Source organism: Desmodus rotundus, chromosome 12 (genome assembly GCF_022682495.2).
Source record: "Desmodus rotundus isolate HL8 chromosome 12, HLdesRot8A.1, whole genome shotgun sequence".
Classification (NCBI taxonomy): Eukaryota; Metazoa; Chordata; class Mammalia; order Chiroptera; family Phyllostomidae; genus Desmodus; species Desmodus rotundus.
In genome coordinates, this window is record NC_071398.1 from 64,206,220 (window position 1) to 64,227,824 (window position 21,605).

At 37.9% G+C, this 21,605-nt stretch overlaps 1 protein-coding gene across 1 annotated transcript in view; it reads left to right on the forward strand.

Annotated features, from left to right (window-relative positions):
* The first annotated feature begins 733 nt into the window (after nt 1-733).
* Nucleotides 734-21,605, forward strand: part of SYCP1 (synaptonemal complex protein 1) — an 87,549-nt gene continuing 66,677 nt past the window's right edge. Inside the window, exons 1-9 of the mRNA XM_024570534.3 lie at nt 734-971; nt 2,272-2,356; nt 2,538-2,581; nt 2,752-2,808; nt 3,951-4,115; nt 4,941-5,008; nt 11,265-11,338; nt 19,689-19,747; nt 20,939-21,008. Of these exons, the coding sequence (XP_024426302.1) occupies nt 864-971; nt 2,272-2,356; nt 2,538-2,581; nt 2,752-2,808; nt 3,951-4,115; nt 4,941-5,008; nt 11,265-11,338; nt 19,689-19,747; nt 20,939-21,008 (730 nt within the window). The 5' untranslated portion in view covers nt 734-863. The remainder of the gene's footprint in view (nt 972-2,271; nt 2,357-2,537; nt 2,582-2,751; nt 2,809-3,950; nt 4,116-4,940; nt 5,009-11,264; nt 11,339-19,688; nt 19,748-20,938; nt 21,009-21,605) is intronic.

Here is a 21,605-nt window from a genome sequence, read left to right on the forward strand (position 1 = left end):
AAACTGAGCTCTTGGAATACAGAAATGGATTTTTCACGCTCAGCTCCTATCTGTCAAAGCACTTGAGGGTCTTCCTAGCATTCTTCCACAACAGCAGAGGCTTCAACAATGTAACCTACGAACAGCAACAGAATCCGGGATGGAATTGTTACTAACAAGGGGAAATATCGCGAGATGCCGGTCTCGCGATCTCAGCCCACTCACGTGGCTGACCGTTATTGACGGTTATTTAGCCGTTGGACAGCTGCCCGCCCGCTCCCACCGCGCCCTGTTGGCTACGCAGGTGGAGAGGTTTCCCGCCTTTTCCGAGGTTCGGAGGCTCTCGCGGGTTCTTTTTGTTTCCCTCCTAGGTGGCAGGTGAGGGCTCTCGTGGACTTTAAAGGTATTACCGGGCAGGTGTAGCGGGTTCTTTCTGCCGGACGGAACCGGAGCTGGGCCTTGTTTTGATACCCCGCCTCCCTCCCAAAGGCGGCCTCTGGGTGTGGGGCCGAGCGCCTAAGGCAGCTCCTCCCCGCGAGGCGACGCCGCGTACCGGGGCTGGCCAGTGCGGGCTCGGACTGTCGTTACCGGCGGTCACAGCTGATGCCATGTTCGAGTGTCCCGCTCATCTCCAGCGTCGGTGCGGCCGCTGGTGGGGGAGGGGCCGTGGGGGACACGGGGGTGCTTCCGCTGGGACCACCTAGGCGACGGGCGACGCCGTAAGCTTACATTGGAGCAAAGGTCCCATCCTGTTCCTTCGGGTGGCCAACGAGCAGACAAACATCACCGTTTAGAGTAAAGAAAAATGGTGTATTAATGAGACCGTGCAAAATACTCCCCCCATGCCCCCTTTGGGGCTCTAGGTGGCCCGACTGCCCGGAGACATGGAGAAGCCGAAGCCCTTCACGTTGTTCGTCCCGCCGAGGCTCGGCAGCAGCCAGGTGTCTGCCGTGAAGCCGCAGGCCTTGGGAGGAGAGGCTAATTTCTTCAAGGTAAATTGGCCCTGGAATCTTGAATTTGACTGTAATGAACGTTAGGCAAAGGAGGCCAGATACGCTTTTGCAGTGGTGGTGTTTTTATGAGTATCTCTCGGAGTAAGCTGGTCTGATTTACCCAGGAACGAGGACCAGCGTCGCTTCGAAGGCTGAGCGTTCCCAGCGAGCGAGGGCGTCGCCGCTCGGAGCACTGAAGGCGGCGGCGTTAGGACGCTGCGAACGCGATGGAACCCGCGTGTATTAACTCTTCCCTTCCCTTAAGTGACTAGGGGCCGTGTACGGGACGTATACCAGGACATAAAATATAAGTTAGGGGAATATTAAGATGAAGGAAAATTAAGAACACTGGGACAAATACGTCGATATACTAGTAATATTTAGTGTGTGACTGAGCTTCAAATTAGCCTCTGAGCTTCCCGGTGGACAGGATAGAAAGGAAAACTCATTTATATGGTAGAGTTTCTCAGTGAAACAGAGCTTTTTCTAAATTAAAAAAAATTTTCTTAGGTTGAATTTTATATTGGAAATGGAATGAAACAATGAATATTTAAATTTTTATATGCTGTACGAATATTCTTATGTCTCTATAGCCAAGAATGTAATATTAAAATGCTATGTAGCAAAGATAATTCTCAATTATATCAAGGGGAAGATTATAATGAAATTGAAGACAACTAATACCCTGTGCTACTAATTAAAATTATTAATGTTATTCTTGAATATTTACAAAGCATGTATTACATAATTGATAGTTTAGCTTCATCTTATATGTGGAAATACCTAATTGCATTTTTTGCTTTGTATGCATAGTAAAAGCATTTGATATTTTAAACAATATATGTACATGTTAACCAATTTACAACTATAGTCACTTCTTTAAGCAGATGTACCATATTTTGCTGTGTATAATGCATACTTTTTTGCCCAAATTCTTGAGGGGAAAATAAGGATGCACATTATACACACATAGTGCTAATTCCATATCTATATAAATGTTTTTAATTCTTTTATTTATGCTTATACATTAAAAGTGTAACTCCAGAAAGCAATAACAATATCATATGCAAAATAACACCCTGGAATACGATAATTGGTTTTATTTCTAAATATAAATAAATAAAAAATTGAATTAAAAAATTAAAACGAAAGATTTTTTTTTCCTGAAAGTTTGGGCCAAAAACATGGTGTGCATTATACACAACAAAATAGGGCATATTACATATGTAATTATGTATTACACTGCGTGTTATCAGAGTGGTATAGGACACTATGTTTAAGAACTTCTTTGTGTTTCTAGAGTTTCAGCAAAGATATTGAAGATGATACTGGTTTTCCATTTGCAATGACTAATCTCTCTAAAAAAGGGGAAAACATTGATTCAGGTAGGAGATTGGAAAAGTAATATATTACCTTACAATGAAGCATTTTTAAAATACACATTGCTAGATATTGAAAATATAACAAATATTACACTGATAGTCTTGACATTAAAGCTAGATATAATACTTAATATAAAAAATAAGATGTTGGCATATTTAATACCAGTTGTCTTTTATCTTGCAGGTGCTACTTTACAAAAATATAACTTTTTGCCCATGCTTGAACAGGTCAGTTAAATATAGTACCTACAGATATAATCTGTTTAGGTATTGAATTGCTTCCTTAAAAAAGGAAAAAAATTTTGTAGTAGTTGAATTTCTAGTATTTAGTATTCATTACTATTTAGAAACTCTGGTCAGAAATATTTTCTTACAGGAAATATTTATTCATTTTTTAGGTTGATAATTCTGACAGTTGTCACTACCAGGAAGGACTAAAAGACTCTGATTTTGAGGTCAGAAGATTTTTTCATCCACATGAAATTTCTTGTAATTAGGAAATCATTTATTATCATCTATATATATTTTTATTTTGAAGCTTCAAAAGAAATATTTGGTTTATTTTCTAAAGTATGCCCTTTGTTTTTTTCCTCTTTGTTTATCTTTTAAAATTGCCAAAACACTACGTTCCTGTATTATCCTGGGTTATAATGGTATCTGCTTTTTAGGGGCACTTTTACTTTAAACCATAGAAATCAAGAATAGAAGAGAGGAGATGGATACAAAATGTGAAAAGGCTGAGAATCAAGCCAGTATTTTACAATCTTTTTATTACTAGTTGTGATTGTTTGGTTGGTTTATTGTGTAAGAACTTTGCAGGACAGGCAATACTTTCGATTTTAGTTGTAAAAAAAATGTTCTGACAAAAAAATGTACCATTCTGACAAATGGTACATAGATGTCTTTAAAATGAAGAGAAATTCCACGGCCTAAGAAAGCACTATATGCTTGTTGCTGTGGTTATAGTATAGTATGTGGTTATAGAATTTAAAAATATGGAAATTATTTATATATTTTGATGACAAAGCATCTGTGGGCAGAGATCAGTGTCACTTTTTGAAAAATAAGCTATGATATTTACCTTATAATGTGGAAATGGATAATGCAGGAAATCCAAATAAAATCTCAGGTTAAATGAAAGTTAGATCTTGTGTTCACTCTTACTTTCCTTGTCATTATAAAACTTCGTGCCCTGTAGTTAATCCTCAAACTATTTATATAACCAAAGTGTTTCAAGACCATTGTTAAGACTTATAGATTTCTTGTAGAGTGATTTATTTTAGCTTTTAACTAGTCAGATTCTTTCATTGACTAAAATATTTCTAACTTCTGGCTTAGGTACCTTTTGAAGTTACTTGATTGTATTCAGCAAGGTATAACTTAGTCAAATGACCAGTAACGTTAGTGAAGTAGCTAGGAGTGCCTTAATAATGCAAAAAGTTAATGTAGCTTTATGTATGCTTTTAGGGTATAAATTGAGAGATTTGGTCTCAACTATTAAGATACTATTACTCATGGATATTTTCAATAGATAGAAATAGTTTGGTTATACTAAAATTTTGAACAATTAACAATCTTTGAAAACCTGTTTTAATAGAATTCAGAGCCAATGAGCAGACTATATTCAAAACTGTATAAGGAAGCTGAAAAGATTAAGAAGTGGAAAGTGAATGTAGAATCTGAACTGAAGCAGAAAGAAAATAAGTTGCAAGAAAACAGAAAGATAATCGAAGCACAGAGGAAAGCCATTCAGGAACTACAGGTATAAGGAGATTTGGAATTGAAAATGTAGTATAGTTAATCTCATCATACTATTTAGAGTAGAGTATTATTTCAGGGTAAGTTGCATTTATCTTGTTTCAGTGATATAAATTTTAAAGGTAGTGTTTTTTTGAAGTTTCACTAATAATAGTTGCATTTCAGCTTTAGGATGAGCACACAGGACAAGATTACACAAAATAATGCAAATTATTAGGGAAATAATATATCACTTTAGATAAAGATTGATTAATGGTTCTAATTTATTTTTATTTTTATTAATTCCTATTACTGATATTTCATGTGATATAAATTATTATATTGGAATATGACATTTATTGATAAAACTTTAAATTTGAAATTTTATTTTATAGGATAGTGATAGAAAAATGTTGAGAAAATGCAATAGTGGATTAGAACAAAGATAAAATGTCATTTCAAAATGTTTAGGGAAGATAACATTGCATTAAAATATTGTTGGATTTTTTTGGAGATAATTCAGCAAAATTGATTTTAGGTTGATGAAAGTGAGAACCATTGTCATATGGGAAATCCATAAGCTGTGACAAAAAAGTACTTTTTGGTGTTCAAAGAGAAGAATTCTTACAGACTGTCATAGCATGTTAGCAAAGAAATACTGCTTTTGCTTTGTTTATATAGCAAAATCACTTGATATTTTAAACACTATATATATGTCAAAGGAGATACAATTACAGTCTTTAAGCAGATGTGTATTACATAAATAATTACATATTACACTGCTTGTTATTATACATGTTTATTTTGCTAAGCCAAGTGTGATGGCCTATTTTTCTGTTTTATTAATTAGTTTGAAAATGAAAAAGTAAGTTTGAAATTAGAAGAAGGAATTCAGGAAAATAAAGATCTAATAAAAGAGTAAGTAGTAACTCAGTGAATTTGTTCTTTCCAAATTTATTATTAAAATAATTTATAAAAATTTATTGAGCATTTCCTGTTATACATGCAGAATTCTACATGGGTGCTGTGGAGAAATGAAGACATACCGTTTTTACATTCTTGCTGTTGGCAAACTGTGGTCACTGATTGCTAATAACGTCTCCATTTTAAAAATGTCAAGCAGGAGAAACTGTTACTTGGTTTCAAAAAGCTACCTGATAACTCTGTATCTACAACTGCCTATGTGTATTATCTGCCTTTATGTTTGACTCTTGTTTTAGGTGCAGCACTACAAAATAGTGCTCAGCTTAGTTCCAAGCTAATTCTCACTCTCAAATTACTATTTTTGCCAGTGGCCCAATGATTCTTCCAATGACTTTGACTTAAAACTTTAGTATCATCTTTGACTTTTCCTTTCCTTTGTTCTAGGCAATAGCTAAGCCTTATTTTATACATTACCACCATGTAGAATTTAATAGAAAAATGTAATTGTTTCATTCCTCTGCCATGTAAATGTTGAAGAGTTAGAATGTAATGTATGGGTCCATGTAGAGTGCTGAATTTCCTTGTTCCTTACTTGCTTTAAGTTAAACATGCTAAACATGGTTCTAGAAGCCTATCACCTGTCAGTGAAGTTGCTAAGTGAAAATACTGTTACAATGGACTGTTTTAGCCCAGTTGAAAGACAACCTGTAACTTCCTAGATAAAGTTTAAATGTTACATCTTAACGTTTTCCCTGCCTAAATGAAGTTTGGTTATGGGGGAAGGGAGGCCGAAGAGGGAGTTTCTAATACTGTGTGCCTACTGTATGTTTGGTACATACTGGTCACTTTCATATGGGTGTATGATTGAGTTCCTAAAGTATCTTGTAAGATAGGTCCTGACTCACATCTCCCCAAACCCTTGAAATTTCCTAAGTGTTGAGAGTGACAGTGTCTCTTACTGTGTTAATGAGGTGACTTTTGGACCCTGAGGATGGGATTGGTTGCCAGGAGAATCATCCAGGGGGTCAGAGAGTTAGAATTTTGTCTTCCTCTCCCCACTACCACCTCCAGAGAGGGAAGAGGACTTGGATGTTGAATCAGTTGCCAGTGACCAATGATTTAATCAATCATGACAGTGTAATGAAGTCTCCAAAAGCCCCAAAATGATAGTGTTCAGAGATCTTTCAAGTTGGTGAACACTTGGAGATTTGGGGAGAAAGCATGGAAGCTCCACATCCTTTCCCCATACCTTGCCCTATGCATCTTTTCCATCTGACTGTTCCTGATTTATATACTTGTATGATAAACCAGTAATCTGGTAATTAATTGTTTGAGTTTTGGAAGCCATTCTGGAAATTAATCAAACCTAAGGAGGAGGTCTTGGGAACCTCTGATGTATATAACCAGTGTGTCAGAGGTACAAGTAATAATCTTGGCTCACCACTGGTGTCTGACGTCTAAGGAGTAGGTTGTGTTTATTAAAGAGGCTGTCCCTTTCTCATTGTATATTCTTGACTCCTTTGTCATCAATGTATTATTGTCCATATATGCTTGAGTTTATTACTAGGCTCTCTATTCTGTTCCATTGATCTATATGTCTATTTTTATACCAATACCATACCATCTCTTAAAAATTGACTTTAGGAGAGAAAGAGAGAGTGGGGAGAAACATCGATTTGTTGTTCCACTTATTTATGTGTTCATTGGTCAATTCTTTTATGTGCCCTGACTGGGGATTGAAACCACAACCTTGGTTTATTGGGATGATGCTTGAATCATCCAATTTAGCTGCCCAGCCAGGGTACCATACTGTTTTGATTACCATAGCTTTGCAATATAGTCTGAAATCAGGTAGTGTGATGGATCCAGCTTTGTTCTTTCTCAAGATTGCTTTGACTTTTCAGGGTCTTTTGTGACTCCATATGAATTTTATGATTGATTGCTTTATTTCTGTGGAAAATGCTGTTGGGATTTTCATAGGGATTGCACTGAATCTCTAGATTGCTTTGGCTAGTATGGACATTTTAACATACTAATTCTCCTAATCCATGAGCACAGAATATTTTTCCATTTATTTTTGTCTTCAGTTTCTTTAATCAGTGTCTTACAAGTTTCAACGCATAGGTCTTTCACCTCCTTTGTTAAATTTATTACTAGGTATCAGTCTTTTTGATGCATTTGTAAATGGGATTGTTTTCTTAATTAGTTTATAGAAATGCAACTGAATTTTGTATATTGATTTTGTATCTTGCAACTTTACTGAGTTTATTTACTCTAATGTTTTTTTTTTTGTGGAATCTTTAGTGTTTTCTAAGATAACATACCATCTGCTAGTAGTGACAATTTTACCTCTTCCTTTCCTATTTGAAAACCTTTTATTTCTTTTTCTTGCCTAATTGCTCTGACTAGGGCCTCTAATACTACATTGAATTAAAGTGGCAAGATTAGGCATCCTTGTCTCATTTCTGATCGTAAAGGTAAAGCTTTTCACTTTGAGCATGTAGGTTTATTAAAAATGGCCTTTATACTGTTTAGGTACCATTCCCTCTATACCCACTTTATTGAGATTAAAAAAATTTTTTTTTATTGTTCAGTTACAGTTGTCCCCATTTTCCCCGTTACTCTCCTCTTCCCTGCCTACTTCTCCCCTCCCACATGCAATCCTCCCTCCACCATGTTGTCCTTGTCCACGGGTCCTTTATACTTGTTCCTTGGCCACCCTTCCCCTTCTTTCCTCTGCTACCCCCTTCACTCCTCCCCTCTGGTCACTGTCAGTTTGTTCTTTATGTCCATGTCTCTGGTTCTATTTTGCTGGTTCTGTTTCTATAGTTGGAAGTTTGTTGTCATTTTACTGTTCGAATTTTTGATGTTCTTTTTCTTAGATAAGTCCCTTTAATATTTCATATAATAAAGTTTGGTGATGATGAACTCCTTTAACTTGACCTTATCTGAGAAGCACTTTATCTGCTCTTCCATTCTAAATGATAGCTTTGCTGGATAGAGCAATCTTGGATGTAGGTCCTTGGTCTTCATGACTTTGAATACTTTTTTCCATCCTCTTCTTGCCTGCAAGGTTTCCTTTGAGCAATCAGCTGACAGTCTTATGGGAACTCTTTTGTAGGTAACTGTTTCCTTTTCTCTTGTGCTTTTAAGATTCTCTCCTTCTCTTTAATCTTGGGTAATGTAATTATGATGTGCCTTGGTGTGGGCTTCTTTGAGTCCAAATTCTTTGGGACTCTCTGAGCTCCCTGGACTTCCTGGAAGTCTATTTCCTTCACCAGATTGGGGAAGTTCTCCTTCATTATGTTTTCAAATAAGTTTTCCATTTCTTGCTCTTCCTCTTCCTTCTCCTTCTGGCACCCCTATGATTTGAATGTTGGAACTTCTAAAGTTGTCCCAGAGGTTCTTAAGCCTTTCCTCATTTTTTGGATTCTTGTTTCTTCATTCTGTTCTGGCTGAATGTTTCTTTCTTCCTTCTGGTCCAAACCATTGATCTGAGTCCTGGTTTCCTTCCCTTCACTGTTGGTTCCCTGTACATTTTCCTTTATTTCACTTTGCATAGCCTTCACTTCTTCCTCTATTTTGTGCCATACTCAACCATTTCTGTAAGCATCCTGAATACCACTGTTTTGAACTCTGCATCTGATAGGTTGGCTATCTCTTCATTGCTTAGTTGTATTTCTTTGGAGCTTTGATCTGTTCTTTCATTTGGGCCATATTTTTTTTTGTCTTGGTGGGCCTGTTACATTGTAAGGGGTAGAGTCTTAGGTACTCACCAGAACAGGGCAACCCACTTTGCTGTATGTGGGAGAGGGGTTCGAGAGGGAACAATGCCACTTGCTCAGCTCTCGGCTAGCTTTCAGTCACTTCCTCTGCTACCCACAAGCAAATTGGGCCCTTCTGGTGCTGATTCCCGGGTGGGTTGGTTTGCGTTCATTCTAGGCCCCTGTGAGTCTCTCCAATGAACTCTCCAGTGAGGGTGGGAGTTTCTCCCACCGCCACAACTGCCACAGGTTTTTTCAGCCAGAAGATTTGTGGCTTTATTTCCTCGTGCTGGAACTCTGGGTTGTGTGGTTTATCTCGATCCCCAGTTGTTCCTCCTGGTTTATCTGCATGCAAATGAGGGACCATAGCTCTGCCAGCTGCCACTTTGCTGGGAGTTCTCTCCACCCTGGCTGCCCGTTTCGCCCCCCCTACAGGTCTGGGTGAATGTTTCTTCTTTAACTCCTTGGTTGTTGGACTTCCATGCAGTTCAGTTTTCTGGCAGTCCTGGTTATTTGTTGTTTGTAAATTCATTGTTGTCCTTCTTTTGGTGGTGTGAGGAGGCACAGTATATCTACCTATGTCTCCATGTTGGCCAGAAGTCCCTTTGCCCATTTTAATTGGATTGTTTGTCTTCCTAGTATGGAGTCATGTGAGTTTTTTATATATTTTGGAGATCAAACCCTTGTCTGAGGTATCAGCAAATATATTTTCTCATACAGTTGGTTACCTTTTCATATTGCTGATGTTTTCTTTAGCTGTGCAGAAACTTTTTAATTTGATGTAGTCCCATTTGTTTATTCTTTCCTTTCTATCCCTTGCTCTAGGGGACATATTGGTGAAAATTTTGCTCCATGGGACATCTAAAATTTTCCTATGTTCTCCTCTAGGACTTCTATGGTGTCACAACTTAAATATTTAGGTCTTTTATCCATCTTGAGCTTATTTTTGTGTATGGTGTAAGTTGGTGGTCAAGTTTCATTGTTTTGCATGATAGCTGTCCAGATCTCCCAATGCCATTTGTTGAAGAGGCTGTTTTTACTCCATGGTATACTCTTGTCCCCTGTGTCAAATATTAATTGACCATAGAGAAATGGGGTTTATTTCTGGGCTCTCTCTTCTGTTCCATTGATCTATATGTCTGTTCTTATGCCAGTACCAGACTGTTTTGATTACAGTGGACTTGTAGTATAGTTTGATATCAAGTATTGTGATCCCTCCTACTTTGTTCTTCTTTCTCAAGATTTCTGAGGTTATTTGGAATTGTTTATGGTTCCATATAAATTCTCGAAATATTTGTGTTCTATATCTGTGAAATACATCACTGGTATTTTAATAGAGATTGCACTGAATCTATAAATTGCTTTGGGTAGTGTGGACATTTTAATGATGTTAATTCTTCCAATCCATGAACACAGTATATGCTTCCATTAATGTTTCCATAATGCTTCCATTAATGCTTCCACAGTATATGCTTCCATAAATGTGTGCTTCCACACATTTATGTGTGTGTCTTCCTTAATTTCTTTTTTCAGTGTTCTGTAGTTTTCTTAGTACAGGTCTTTTACCTCTTTGGTTAGATTTATTCTTAGGGTCTTTATTTTTCTTGTTGCTCTAGTAAATGGGAAGTTTTTCCTAACTTCTGTCTCCAACATTTCATTGTTGGTGTACAAAAATGCCTTTGATTTCTGAATATTGACTTTGTATCTTGCCGTTCTGCCAAATTCACTTATTAGGTCAAGTAGTTTTTTGATGGAGTCTATCGGGTTTTCTTATCATGTCATCTGCAAACAATGACAGTTTTACTTCCCTTTCCAATTTGTATGCCTTTTATTTCTTTTTCTTGTCTGACTGCTGTGGCTAGAACTTCCAATACTATGTTGAATAGATATGGTGAAAGCAGACACGCTTGTCTTGTTCCTGATCTTAGGGGGAAAGCTTTTAGTTTTTGACCACTGAGTATGATGTTAGCTATAGGTTTCTTGTGTGTGGCCTTTATTATGTTGAGGGAGAGGCTTTTTTAAAAAAACAATAAATGAATATTGAATTTTGTCAGATGCTTTCTCAATATCTCTTAAGGTGATCAGAGGTATTTTTATTCACATAATGAATGGCTAGTCAGAAAACTATCTATTTTATGTTTTGAAAGTAGACAGCTTGAATATTTGGGGTAATTAGTAAATGAAAAGCCCAACCCTCTCTTCTCCTTTTTTTAAAGGCAAATCTGGAAATGTTTACTGAAAGGTTATTGATAGCTACTTGGGTAGAAACTTGTTAAAGAGTTACTCCTTTTACTTTTAAAGGGAGACAGCTTTGCTAGTAGTACAGTCAGCTGTTTTTTCCTACATATCATTTATGAACAGTATGCGATATATACAAAATAAAATGTTTAAGAATTCCATTAATAGTTGTAACAGTATGTTTCATAACTGTAGAGTTTTATTTTGCTTGCAATTGGATTAAACTTAGGTTCTTTTCTTTGTTCCAGGAATAATGCTACAAGGCATTTATGCAATTTACTTAAAGAAACCTGTACCAGATCTGCAGAAAAGACAAAGAAATGTAAATGTCTTTATTGTTCTATGTGATTTTATCAATTTATTATTTATTATATTATTGATGGGTGTTGAGAGTAGAACAAATTATCTTCACTCTTTGGTTTTAGGCTCTCTAAGTCAGAGATCAGATGGTTTGAAGAATCTTTTAAAACATTTTTTAGATGACCTCTTAAATGAACTAAGGAGTATAACTTTTTAAAAACATTATATTTTATTGTTTATGCTATTACAGTTTGCCCAACTTTCCCCTACTTCCCCCTCTCCACCCAGATCCCCCCACTCCCTCAGGCTACCCCACACTATTGCCCATGTCCATGGGTCAGTGCATATATATTCCTTGGCTACTATATTCCCTCTGCTGTACTTTACATCCCCATGACTATTCTGTAACAACCAATATGTACTTTTTAAAACTTTTACCTTTTACACACATCACCTGATGCCTCTCCCATCTGGCAACCATAAAAATGTTCTCTGTATCCATGGTTATGTTCCTGTTCTCCTTGTTTGTTTGTTTTTTTTTTGTTTGTTTTTTAGGTTCAATTACTGATAGGTAGGTATTTATTACCATTTTATTGTTCATATTTTTGATCATCTTCTTCTTAAAGAAGACTTTTTATCATTTCATATATACTGGTTTGGTGGTGGTGAACTCCTTTTGCTTTTTCTTGTCTGGGAAGCTCTTTGTCTCTCCTTCAATTCTAAATGATAGGTTTTCTGGGTAGAGTAATCTTGGTTGTATGTTCTTGCTTTTCATCACTTCAAATATTTCTTCAGTCCCTTCTACCCTTTTGAGAAATCAGTTGACAGTCTTGTGGGATCTCCCTTGTAGGTAACTAACTGTTTTCTGTTGCTGCTTTTAAGATTCTCTCCTTGTCTTTAACTTTTGGCGTTTTAATTATGATGTGTCTTGGCGTGGTCCTGTTTGGGTTCATCTTGTTTGGGACTCTGTGCTTCTTGGATTTATATGTCTATTTCCTTCACAAAATTAGGGAAGTTTTCTGTCATTATTTTTTCAAATACGTTTTCAATTTCTTGCTCTCTCTCTTCTTCTGGCACCCCCATGATGGAAATGTTGGTACAGTTGAAGTTGTCCCAGAGGCTCCTTACACTATCCTCATTTTTTAATTCTTATTTCTTATTCTTGTTTTGATTGGTTTTTGCTTCCTTATATTCCAAATCACTAATTTTACTTCCAGCTTTGTCCACTCTACTGTTGATTCCCTGTAAATTGTTATTCATTTCAGTTAGGTTATCCTTCATTTCGGACTGGTTCTGTTTTTTTTGGTTATTATGTTCTTTTTTTATGCTGTTGAAGTTCTTTCTGAGTTCATCTACTCTTCCCCTAAGTTCATTGAAGCATCCTTACAACCAGTGTTTTGAACTCTGCAGGTAGTAGATTGCTTGTCTCCATTTTGCTTAGTTCTTTTTCTGGAGTTTTGTTCTGTTCTTTCTTTTGGGCCATGTTTCTTTGTCTCTTCATTTTGGCACCCTCCCTGTGTTTGTTTCTATGTATTAAGTAGAGCTGCTATAGCATCCTTGGCTTGGTAGAGTGGCCTAATGTAGTAGGTGCCCTGCAGGGTCCAGTGGCACTGTCTCCCCTATTTCCCAAGCTGGGTACTCAAGGTGCACCCACCTTGTAGGCTGGGTGCACCCTCCTCTTGTAGTTTAGCCTTGATTGCTATTGGCAGGTCAATGGAAGGGATTTCTCTGTGCCAGTTGGCTTCAAGGACTGGCTGTGACCACTGACCACCAACCTCCAACCACATTGGAGGATCAGCTGTGCAGGGGCCCACTTCACAGAGCAGGATTTACTGCAGCAGGGATCTGATGCATGCTGATCCACCCCTTAAGTGTGTTGCTTCTGGAGGTGGTTTGGTGGTGGTGCTCTGATGTGGTCTGTAATTGTACACTGGGTTTGCAGGCTTTGGGGCCAAGGTTAGCCACCATCTGTGTTCTGTCCAGGGTCACCTACCGTAAGCTACAAGGCAATCTACAGATGGCTGCAACTTGTGCTATGTTTAGAGCTGCCCAGGTGAAGCCAGACTGTGAACCAAAGCCAGCTGCTGCTAATGCCAAGCCTGGGACCACTTAGTGAGAGGTACAGGGCTTGTTGAGGTTAGATGCCACTTGAGAGAATTTAGGAAAATCTGAAGCATGAGCAAAGACAAGCCATTCATATTGAACAGCCACTGGAAAACAGCTTGGGTGGGCCCAAAAGTTGGGTAGGGGCAGAGTCTCTGGGAATCACCAGGTCAGGGCAAACAGTGTGAGCCAGGTTGATGGAGTCTCAGAAATGACACCTGCCTACTGGCTCTGTGGGGTATGGGCTCAGAAGAAGTACAATGGTCTCTGCCAGCACTTCTGTCTGGTAGGAGGCTGCCCCTCAGCTGTTGCCCTGATGCCAGACACTTTAGTTCCTATCCATATGCCTCTTATGTCTTTTAAGCTGCTGCTGGCTTTGGAGCTCAGAGGGAGTGTGTCCAGGTAAGTCTGAGTGTGGGCCCTTTAGGAGGAACTACCTGGGACTCCAGAAGTTTCTGTGTTTCACAGCCTCAATCCCCACTGGTTTTTATTGCCAGAAGTTACATGGACTTACCCTCCTGGCATTGGAACCCTGGGCTAGGGGGCCTGGTGTGGAGCTGAAATCCCTTGCTCCCGAAATATCCCTCCTGATTTTTCTCTACCCCTCCTACCAGTTCTATAGTTGTAACACTTCCATTTGGTTTGATTCCTGGTGGTTCTGAATAATGGTGGTTCTGTAGATTAGTTGTGATTTTGATGTGGTGGTATGAGGAGGCGAGCTGTATTTACCTAGGAGCCATCTGGACTGGAAGTAAGGATTGTATCTTGGTGTGACACATAGATGGTATTTTTTTCCTTAAAAAATTCTTAATACTTGCCTTATTATCCATGTGGCCTGTTCTTTCTTTATGACTCTATCTTCCTCATTGAGGCTATATAGTTTTCTGAAATCTTCATCTGGATTCTAAAGAATTCATTTTCAGAGACAGGCTGTTTATTTTAACATCTTTCATGTTGTTTTCTTTCCTTTGTTTGACCATATTTTTTCATAGGCACCATAGATCTTTCTCCCCATATACATCATTGAAAAAGGCAGAAACTATTCAGACTAAATAAACCAGGTGTTAAACTCACTTCGGTCCTAATTTCCTCTCTGTTTTAGTGGTTGAATCCTCTTTTCATATTTATAATTGTATGGCAGGTCACTGAGCAGTTTCTAAAATTTTCACCTTGCATAGTTGCACCTTCTTTCTGCCCCTTCTGTTTGGTTTGCTGGTACTCTTATATGTAGTGTATGTATTTCTGAATAATTTTAGTCAACAAACTCAAGCATGTATAAAGCTTGTATCTCCAAATGTTAAAAAAATCATAATGCTTGATTCTCCTGGCATAGAAAAACTTAATTTCAGTAAATTTGGAAATTTTCCCCCTTCCCCTGGGGTTACATCTAAATTTTGGGGTACATATATAGTACCATGTGGTAGAGAGGGACATTTGTTTCTCAGTCATCTATCCATTGAGACTGTCAACATTTCTACTGGTATTCAGCTAATGGTCCACATGGGTTGCTACTGAGTTGTCCCTTCTCCCTGTCATCGGTGCTTTTCCAGGTTCACTGGTTCTCTGTCCTTCATCCCACCACGTGCAGTTGCACAGGATGTTGAAACAAGGGAAACCCTGAAGCTGTCTAAGACCCCATCTGTCTAAATATATTTTACAGCTGATGCAGACACCGGCCTGCAGTGTCTGTGACGTTGTGGCTGAGACGAGACAAATTCACATGGACTACTGAGTCCTGTGGAGGAAAAGGGATGGCACAGCCACTTTCTCGAGGGGAGAGTGCCTCGGAGTGCCTTGGCCACTCTCTCAAGAGAAGAGTGCCCCGACCCTTGGCTTGACAGACTTTTCTTTCTTTTCTGGGCCCATTACATTGAGGATGGTCCTCATTTACTATGCACAGGTTCACTTTAGGTGGTTACCTGTTACAGAAAACAAAGGAGAGGATGTTGCTAAATACATCGAAAAGGAAGGATATTTGCACATGTAAAGGGAAAAGTGGTCGAACTGATTACACTCATCCTTGGAAGGTTTAGCATAGATTTTAGGAAGTTACTTTAAAGATATGCAGTAAACGTTTGCTGCCTTAATTCAGGGTGAGGGAATTTTAGCAATAAGCAAGTTTCAAAGTGGCCTAGGTACAATGCAGGCCTGATTCCCCCTGGGAGAACCTATCCATGGGCGTAGGTCCTGTGTACTGGACCTCCCTTTCCACTGGCCTTTCTGAGTGGGGGCTGGGCCCATGCCATGCAGAACAGTCTCCTATATACAGCCATTTTTTCCCTGAGGATTTTGTCATCTTTCTTGAACCCTACTGAAGAAAAAGGCACATTTCTACTTTGCTCTTGGTTTGCCCAAAATTTTTGGTGTTTCTGTGGTCCCCAAACATGAGGCTTAGCCTGATGAACGTAGAGGCCACAGAACCCCTTTTAAAATATCTGCCACAAACTAATAAGCTCTCTTCACCTTCTCCTTCACAAATTAGAAATATTTCCTAGGTCTAAAAGATGGGGAAGTTTTGTTCTGACATAGATATGTTTAAAATCTATTAGTTATGCTCTGAATCTTTCTCCTAACCCCAACACTCGGCTTCTGAAACTCAAAGATTTTTTTTCTTTGCTTTTAGTTAAATCATTTCTTCTTTAAGGTAATTAATTTTGCCTGAACTGCAAGATCTAGTTCCCCAATATGGGACAGAGTAGGTTGTGTGTTTGTGTGTATGAGAGAGAAGAGAAGAGAAGAGAAGGGGGGGAGGGACACAGATGAGGGGCAAAGGGCGAGGGGCAAAGGGAAAGTGGGAGAGATAGGGAAAGAGAGAGAGGGAGGAAGGAGGAAGAAGAGAGTAAGGAAGGAGAATAGGGAGATAGATTGATTGATAGATGAATTGATGGATAGATAAATATCAAGAAGAAAGACCAAAAAGGTGTTGGTGATAGAATGCAATTCTTTTTTTCAAATTAAATTTTATTTTTGATTTTAGAGAGAGATGAAAGGAGAGAGAAGGAAAGGGAGAGAAACATCTCATGAGGGAGAAAAATTAATTGGTTGCCTCTCATATGTGCCCCAACTGGGACCAAACCTGCAACCCAGGCATAGACCCTGACCAGGAATCAAACCAGTGACCTTTTGGTTTGCGGGATGATGGCCAGCCAACTGAGCCACACTGGCTGGGTGGGAATGCAGTTCTTTAGTACAGATAGTTTCTGAGGAATAGGTAAGGTTTGTTGCTGTGTGTTAGGTAGTGAAAATTACAGTGAACAGATGGAGTAAAAGGTATTGATATGAACTATTTGTTGAAATGCTGATGTGTTCTGCCTCTATTTTCTTAAAATTTCCAGCCGTTTAATATTCAAGAATGGTTCAGCATGTGATTATTTCAGAGCTCTCTGTAGTATTTTTGAGGGGTTTAAGATACTTGTGTTCTTCTAAAGTCAGTTCATGTACCCTTTTTTTGGTTGTTTGGTTCCTTGTTGAAACTTTGAGCTGCTGTTCTTGTTTTGCACCTTGTTAACGAGAATCTGGGAATTCAGTGTGGTTTCTGCGCTGCTGGCCTCTTTTGGGGGAATGATGAAGGGATAGCCACATTTTCTTCCACTGCCTTGTGCTTAATTCCCCACAGCACTACCTACCAACGCTAAATTTTACTGACTTTACTGAAGGCTTTAGTATAGTTAGAAAAAATCATTGCTCATATAAAACACCCCCCCCCAAAAAAAAAGAAAAAAGAAAAAGGAAAAAAGAAGGATATTATAAGGTATTCATGGGGGATTTTTCTCTGGGGCTATTCTTAAACTTACTCTTCCTGTCTTGAGGTTTATCTTCCTTCCTGTATTCTTAGAGATGGATCAAGAGACAACAAGAACAAGCTTTACTGTGTGTCTCATGAATCTTAAATATACAAAGAAAAATACTTTTAAAAATATATTTTATTAATTATGTTATTACAGTTGTCCCAATTTTTCTCCCTTTGCTCCTCCACCCAGTACCCCCATTCCCTCCAGCATTCCCCTCTTGGTTCAAGTCCATGGATCATGCATATAAGATCTTTGGGTATTCCGTTACCTATACTGTTCTTAACATTCCCCTCTCTATTCTGTCCCTACTAATTTGTGCTTCTCAACCCCTGCACCTTTCCCCTCATTTTCCCCTTTCCCCCTCCCAACTGATAACGCTCCAAACAATCTCCATATATATGATTCTGTTCCTGTTCTTCTTTTTTGCTTAGTTTGTTATTTGCATACAAGTACTGGTAGTTGTGAATTTATTGCCATTTTAATGTTCACCACTTTGATCTTCTTTTTTAAAAAATATAATTCCCTTTAGCATTTCATATAATAATGGCTTGGTGATGATGAACTCCTTTAGTTTTACCTTGTCTGGGAAGCACTTTATCTGCCCTTCCATTCTAAGTGGTAGCTTTACTAGATAGAGTAATCTAGTTTGTAGGTCCTTGCTTTTCATCACTTTGAATACTTCTTGCCAGTCCCCTCTGGCCTGCAAAGTTTCTTTTGAGAAATCAGCTGACAGTCTTATGGGAACTCTTTTGTAGGTAACTATCTGCTTTTATCTGCTGCTTTTAAGACTCTTTCTTTATCTTTAACCTTCCGCATTTTAATTATGATGTGTCTTGGTGTAGTCCTGTTTGGGTTCATCTTGTTTGGGACTCCCTGTGCTTCCTGGACTTGCATGTCTGTTTCCTTCACCAAGTTAGAGAAGTTTTCTCTCATTTTTTCAAATAAGTTTTCAATTTCTTTCTCTTCCTATTCTCCTTCTGGCACCCTTATGATTTGGATGTTTGTATGTTTAAAGATGTCCCAGAGTTTCCTAAGCCCATCCTCGTTTTTTTGAATTGCTTTTTCTTCCTGCCGTTCTGATTGAATGCTTTTCCCTTCCTTGTGTTCCGCATTGTTGATTTGATTCTTGGCTTCATCCTCTCCACTTCTGGCCCCCTGTAGATTTTTCTTTATTTCACTTAATGTAACCTTCATTCCTGTCTGGGTCTTTTTTGTGCTGTTGAAGTACCCAATGAGTTCCTTGAGCATCCTAATAACCAGTGTTTTGAACTGTGCATCTGATAGGTTGCTTATCTCCATTTCATTCAGTTTTTTTTCTGGAGTTTTGTTCTGCTCTTTCATCTGGGCTATATTTCTTTTGGCAGCCTCCCTGTGTTTGTTTCTGTGTATTAGGTAGAGCTGCTTTTGACTCCCTGTCTTAGTAGTGTGGCCTATTTTGGAAAAGTACACTTGTTAAGTTGTATGGGGTGGAGCCTTAGGTAATTGTCAGGGCAGGGCAACTCCTGTCACTGCTCTGTTGGTCTGTGTGGGGGAGGGCTTGCTGAGGGCACAGTGCTGCTGCCTGGCCTCTGCAGTTTTGCCTGGGAGGAAGCTGTCTCCTGGCACTGCCCTGTTTCTAGACTGTTCATTTCCCCCCCGTATGCCACTGGTGCCCTTCCAGCTGTTGTCCTGGTGCTGAATCCTAGAGTGGGTGGTTCTTCGTGAGCCCTAATGCGCCCTTTAAGAGGAGTCCCTTGAGAATCCTGTAGTTTCTTCCACAGTACCAAACCCCACTGGTTTTTATAGCCAGAATTTATGGGTACTTATCTTCCTGGTGCTGGAACCCTAGACTCGGTGATCTGGCCTGGGTCTGGGATCCCTTACTCTGGAGGTATCCCTCCCAATTTCTACCCACTACACATGGATGTGGGACCTCCTGTTCCCATCTCCATGCCTCTCAACGTGTCTCTGAGTCTCCGCCCTTCCTACCCATCTGCGTAAATGTGGGTTCTTTAAATCATTGGTTGTCTGACTTCCACACAGCTTGATTTTCTGACCATTCTAGGTGATACTTGTTTTTGTAGTCTAGTTGTATTTTTCCTATAGTTATGTGTGGATGTGAGGCATGTTTACCTGTGCCTCCATCTTGACTGGAAGTCAGAAAAAAAATGCTTTGTAGAATTGGTGTTAAACCCCTAATATTGTAAAGGCTAAAATTACATTTTACAAAGCTTGAATAAATTCAAGGGTAGTAATTTTATGGAAGGAAATTAGGGATAATTAAGCAGCACCAAGCTTTTGAGGTTGAGATGAAGTACTCCCATGAATTACTATGAAACTGCTTTTGCTGCTACTAAAAGATTTAAAAGATATACAATGACCTTCACTAACACAGAATTTTAAGTATTTTAATGTTTTCTTGAGGCACTTGGAGTATTATCTTGTTGGTATCATAATTGTCTTAAAATTTAATTTTAAAATATTTTATATTAATAATAGATGAATATGAACGGGAAGAAACTAGGCAAGTTTATGTGGACCTAAATAATAACATTGAGGTAAGTGGTAGTGAACATTTAATATTTTAAACAGAGGTATTTCTAAGCAAAGTAGAGTGATAGCTACAAAGAAACAGAAAACTGTTCTTGCTAAAGGGATTATTATTTATTTGTTTATATATGGTTATATCACCAATAAAATTTTTAAGGTTTTATACTGTGAGTGTTAATCTTTTGTTATTGGATAGCTTTTGAATTTACATGTTAGTGACACTAACTTAATTTATTAACTCTGTGTCAGATATTAGCAAATTGTTACACATAATCATTCATTTGAAAAGCATAGTATTTTAATGTGTCTGGTTCCTGCTTAACCTGTGTTATCGCATCCCCTGTAATTCTCTACTTTCCTTCTCTACTATAGTCACTCTTTTTTATGTTTCTCAGACTTGCTAAGCTATTTCTGATCTTGGTTCTTTGAATTTGTTCCCTTTGTCTAGAACTTTCGTGTCCAAGATCTAATGCAAAATCATAAACTTCATTTTTTATTATACCCTTACTACTTTATCTAAAATATCTCTAATTATTACTTGCTTTACCTTCTTTAATTTTTCCAAGGAGCACCTAAAAGTACATGACATCTGATGTGTATATGTGTGTGTATTCTTTCTTATACGGAATATAAGTTAGTTTCATTAGGGTAAAAGCTTTGGCTTATATCCTAAGTGCCTAAAACAGTGCCTGGCATGTAATAGACACTCAGTAACTATTTATTAATTGGGTAAATGAATTCATCCAATTTTGCAAATCAAGATTTGTTGAATGTTGAATGAACTTATGGTGCCAGATGATGAACATGTAATTTGGACTCCTATGGGAACAAACCTCACAGAGGCTATGCTTTAATAGGGAAGACAGATACTAAGTAAGTAAGTAAAAATAAAGACAAAATTGCAGATTTTGATACTAAGGCTATGAAGTAAATCAGTAGAATACTAACAGTCATTTTACTGTTATTTAATATATAACTTGTTTCTAGTACCTTTAAGAATATGAGAGGCTAATATAATAGGCACTCAATGAGTTTTTAGAAATGATGTAATTGTTAAAAGGTATAGGGTTTTCATTATTCAAAGTTGCATGATTTTAAATCCAATGACAATGTGATATAAATTTATTAATAGTTCAGTTTGAAGAAAACGATTTAAAAAGTTTAAGTATTATTCTTAAAAATTAAATTTTGTATTTCAGAAAATGATAATAGCTTTTGAGGAGCTTCGTGTTCAAGCTGAGAATTCCAGACTAGAAATGCATTTTAAATGTAGGGATTCTATTTAATTTTCGTTACTCTTCTGTTGTTTATATTTTTACTAGATTCTGTTAAGTTTTTATACCATCAGCTTGATGCCTCAGCTCTTTTAATTTTTGTATAATATGTGGTCTTGTAAGCTCCTAAAATCTTGTGGAATGTGGCAGGGAATTTGTATGTGTTAAAAATATGTTTTTGGCTTCAAAGCTACATTTTCCCTGAAACCAAACTTACTAAGGTTTGTATTTAATTTTCAGAAGTGTGATTTTGTCTTTTTACATGTTGCATGCAAAAATAACAATATATATTTTAAATTTTATTTCAAATTAGTATATAATAAAGAACTTTTATTTTATTTTTTTGAAAGAGAAAGCTTGCATGTAATAGAGTCAATCAACCAAAACAAAAGTTGGTTCTTTGAAAGACTGATCAAATTGATAAACTGCTAGCAAAACTGATCAAGTAAAGCATAAATCAAGAGTGTGACATTCGTCTACTTTAAGCTTTTTGAAGGTTTCCCATCTTGCTCATAGCATCTTACAATGACCTGAGGTCCCACATGATGTGTTGCTGGTATCTGATCTCGCTTCCTGTAATTATCCCCCTCAT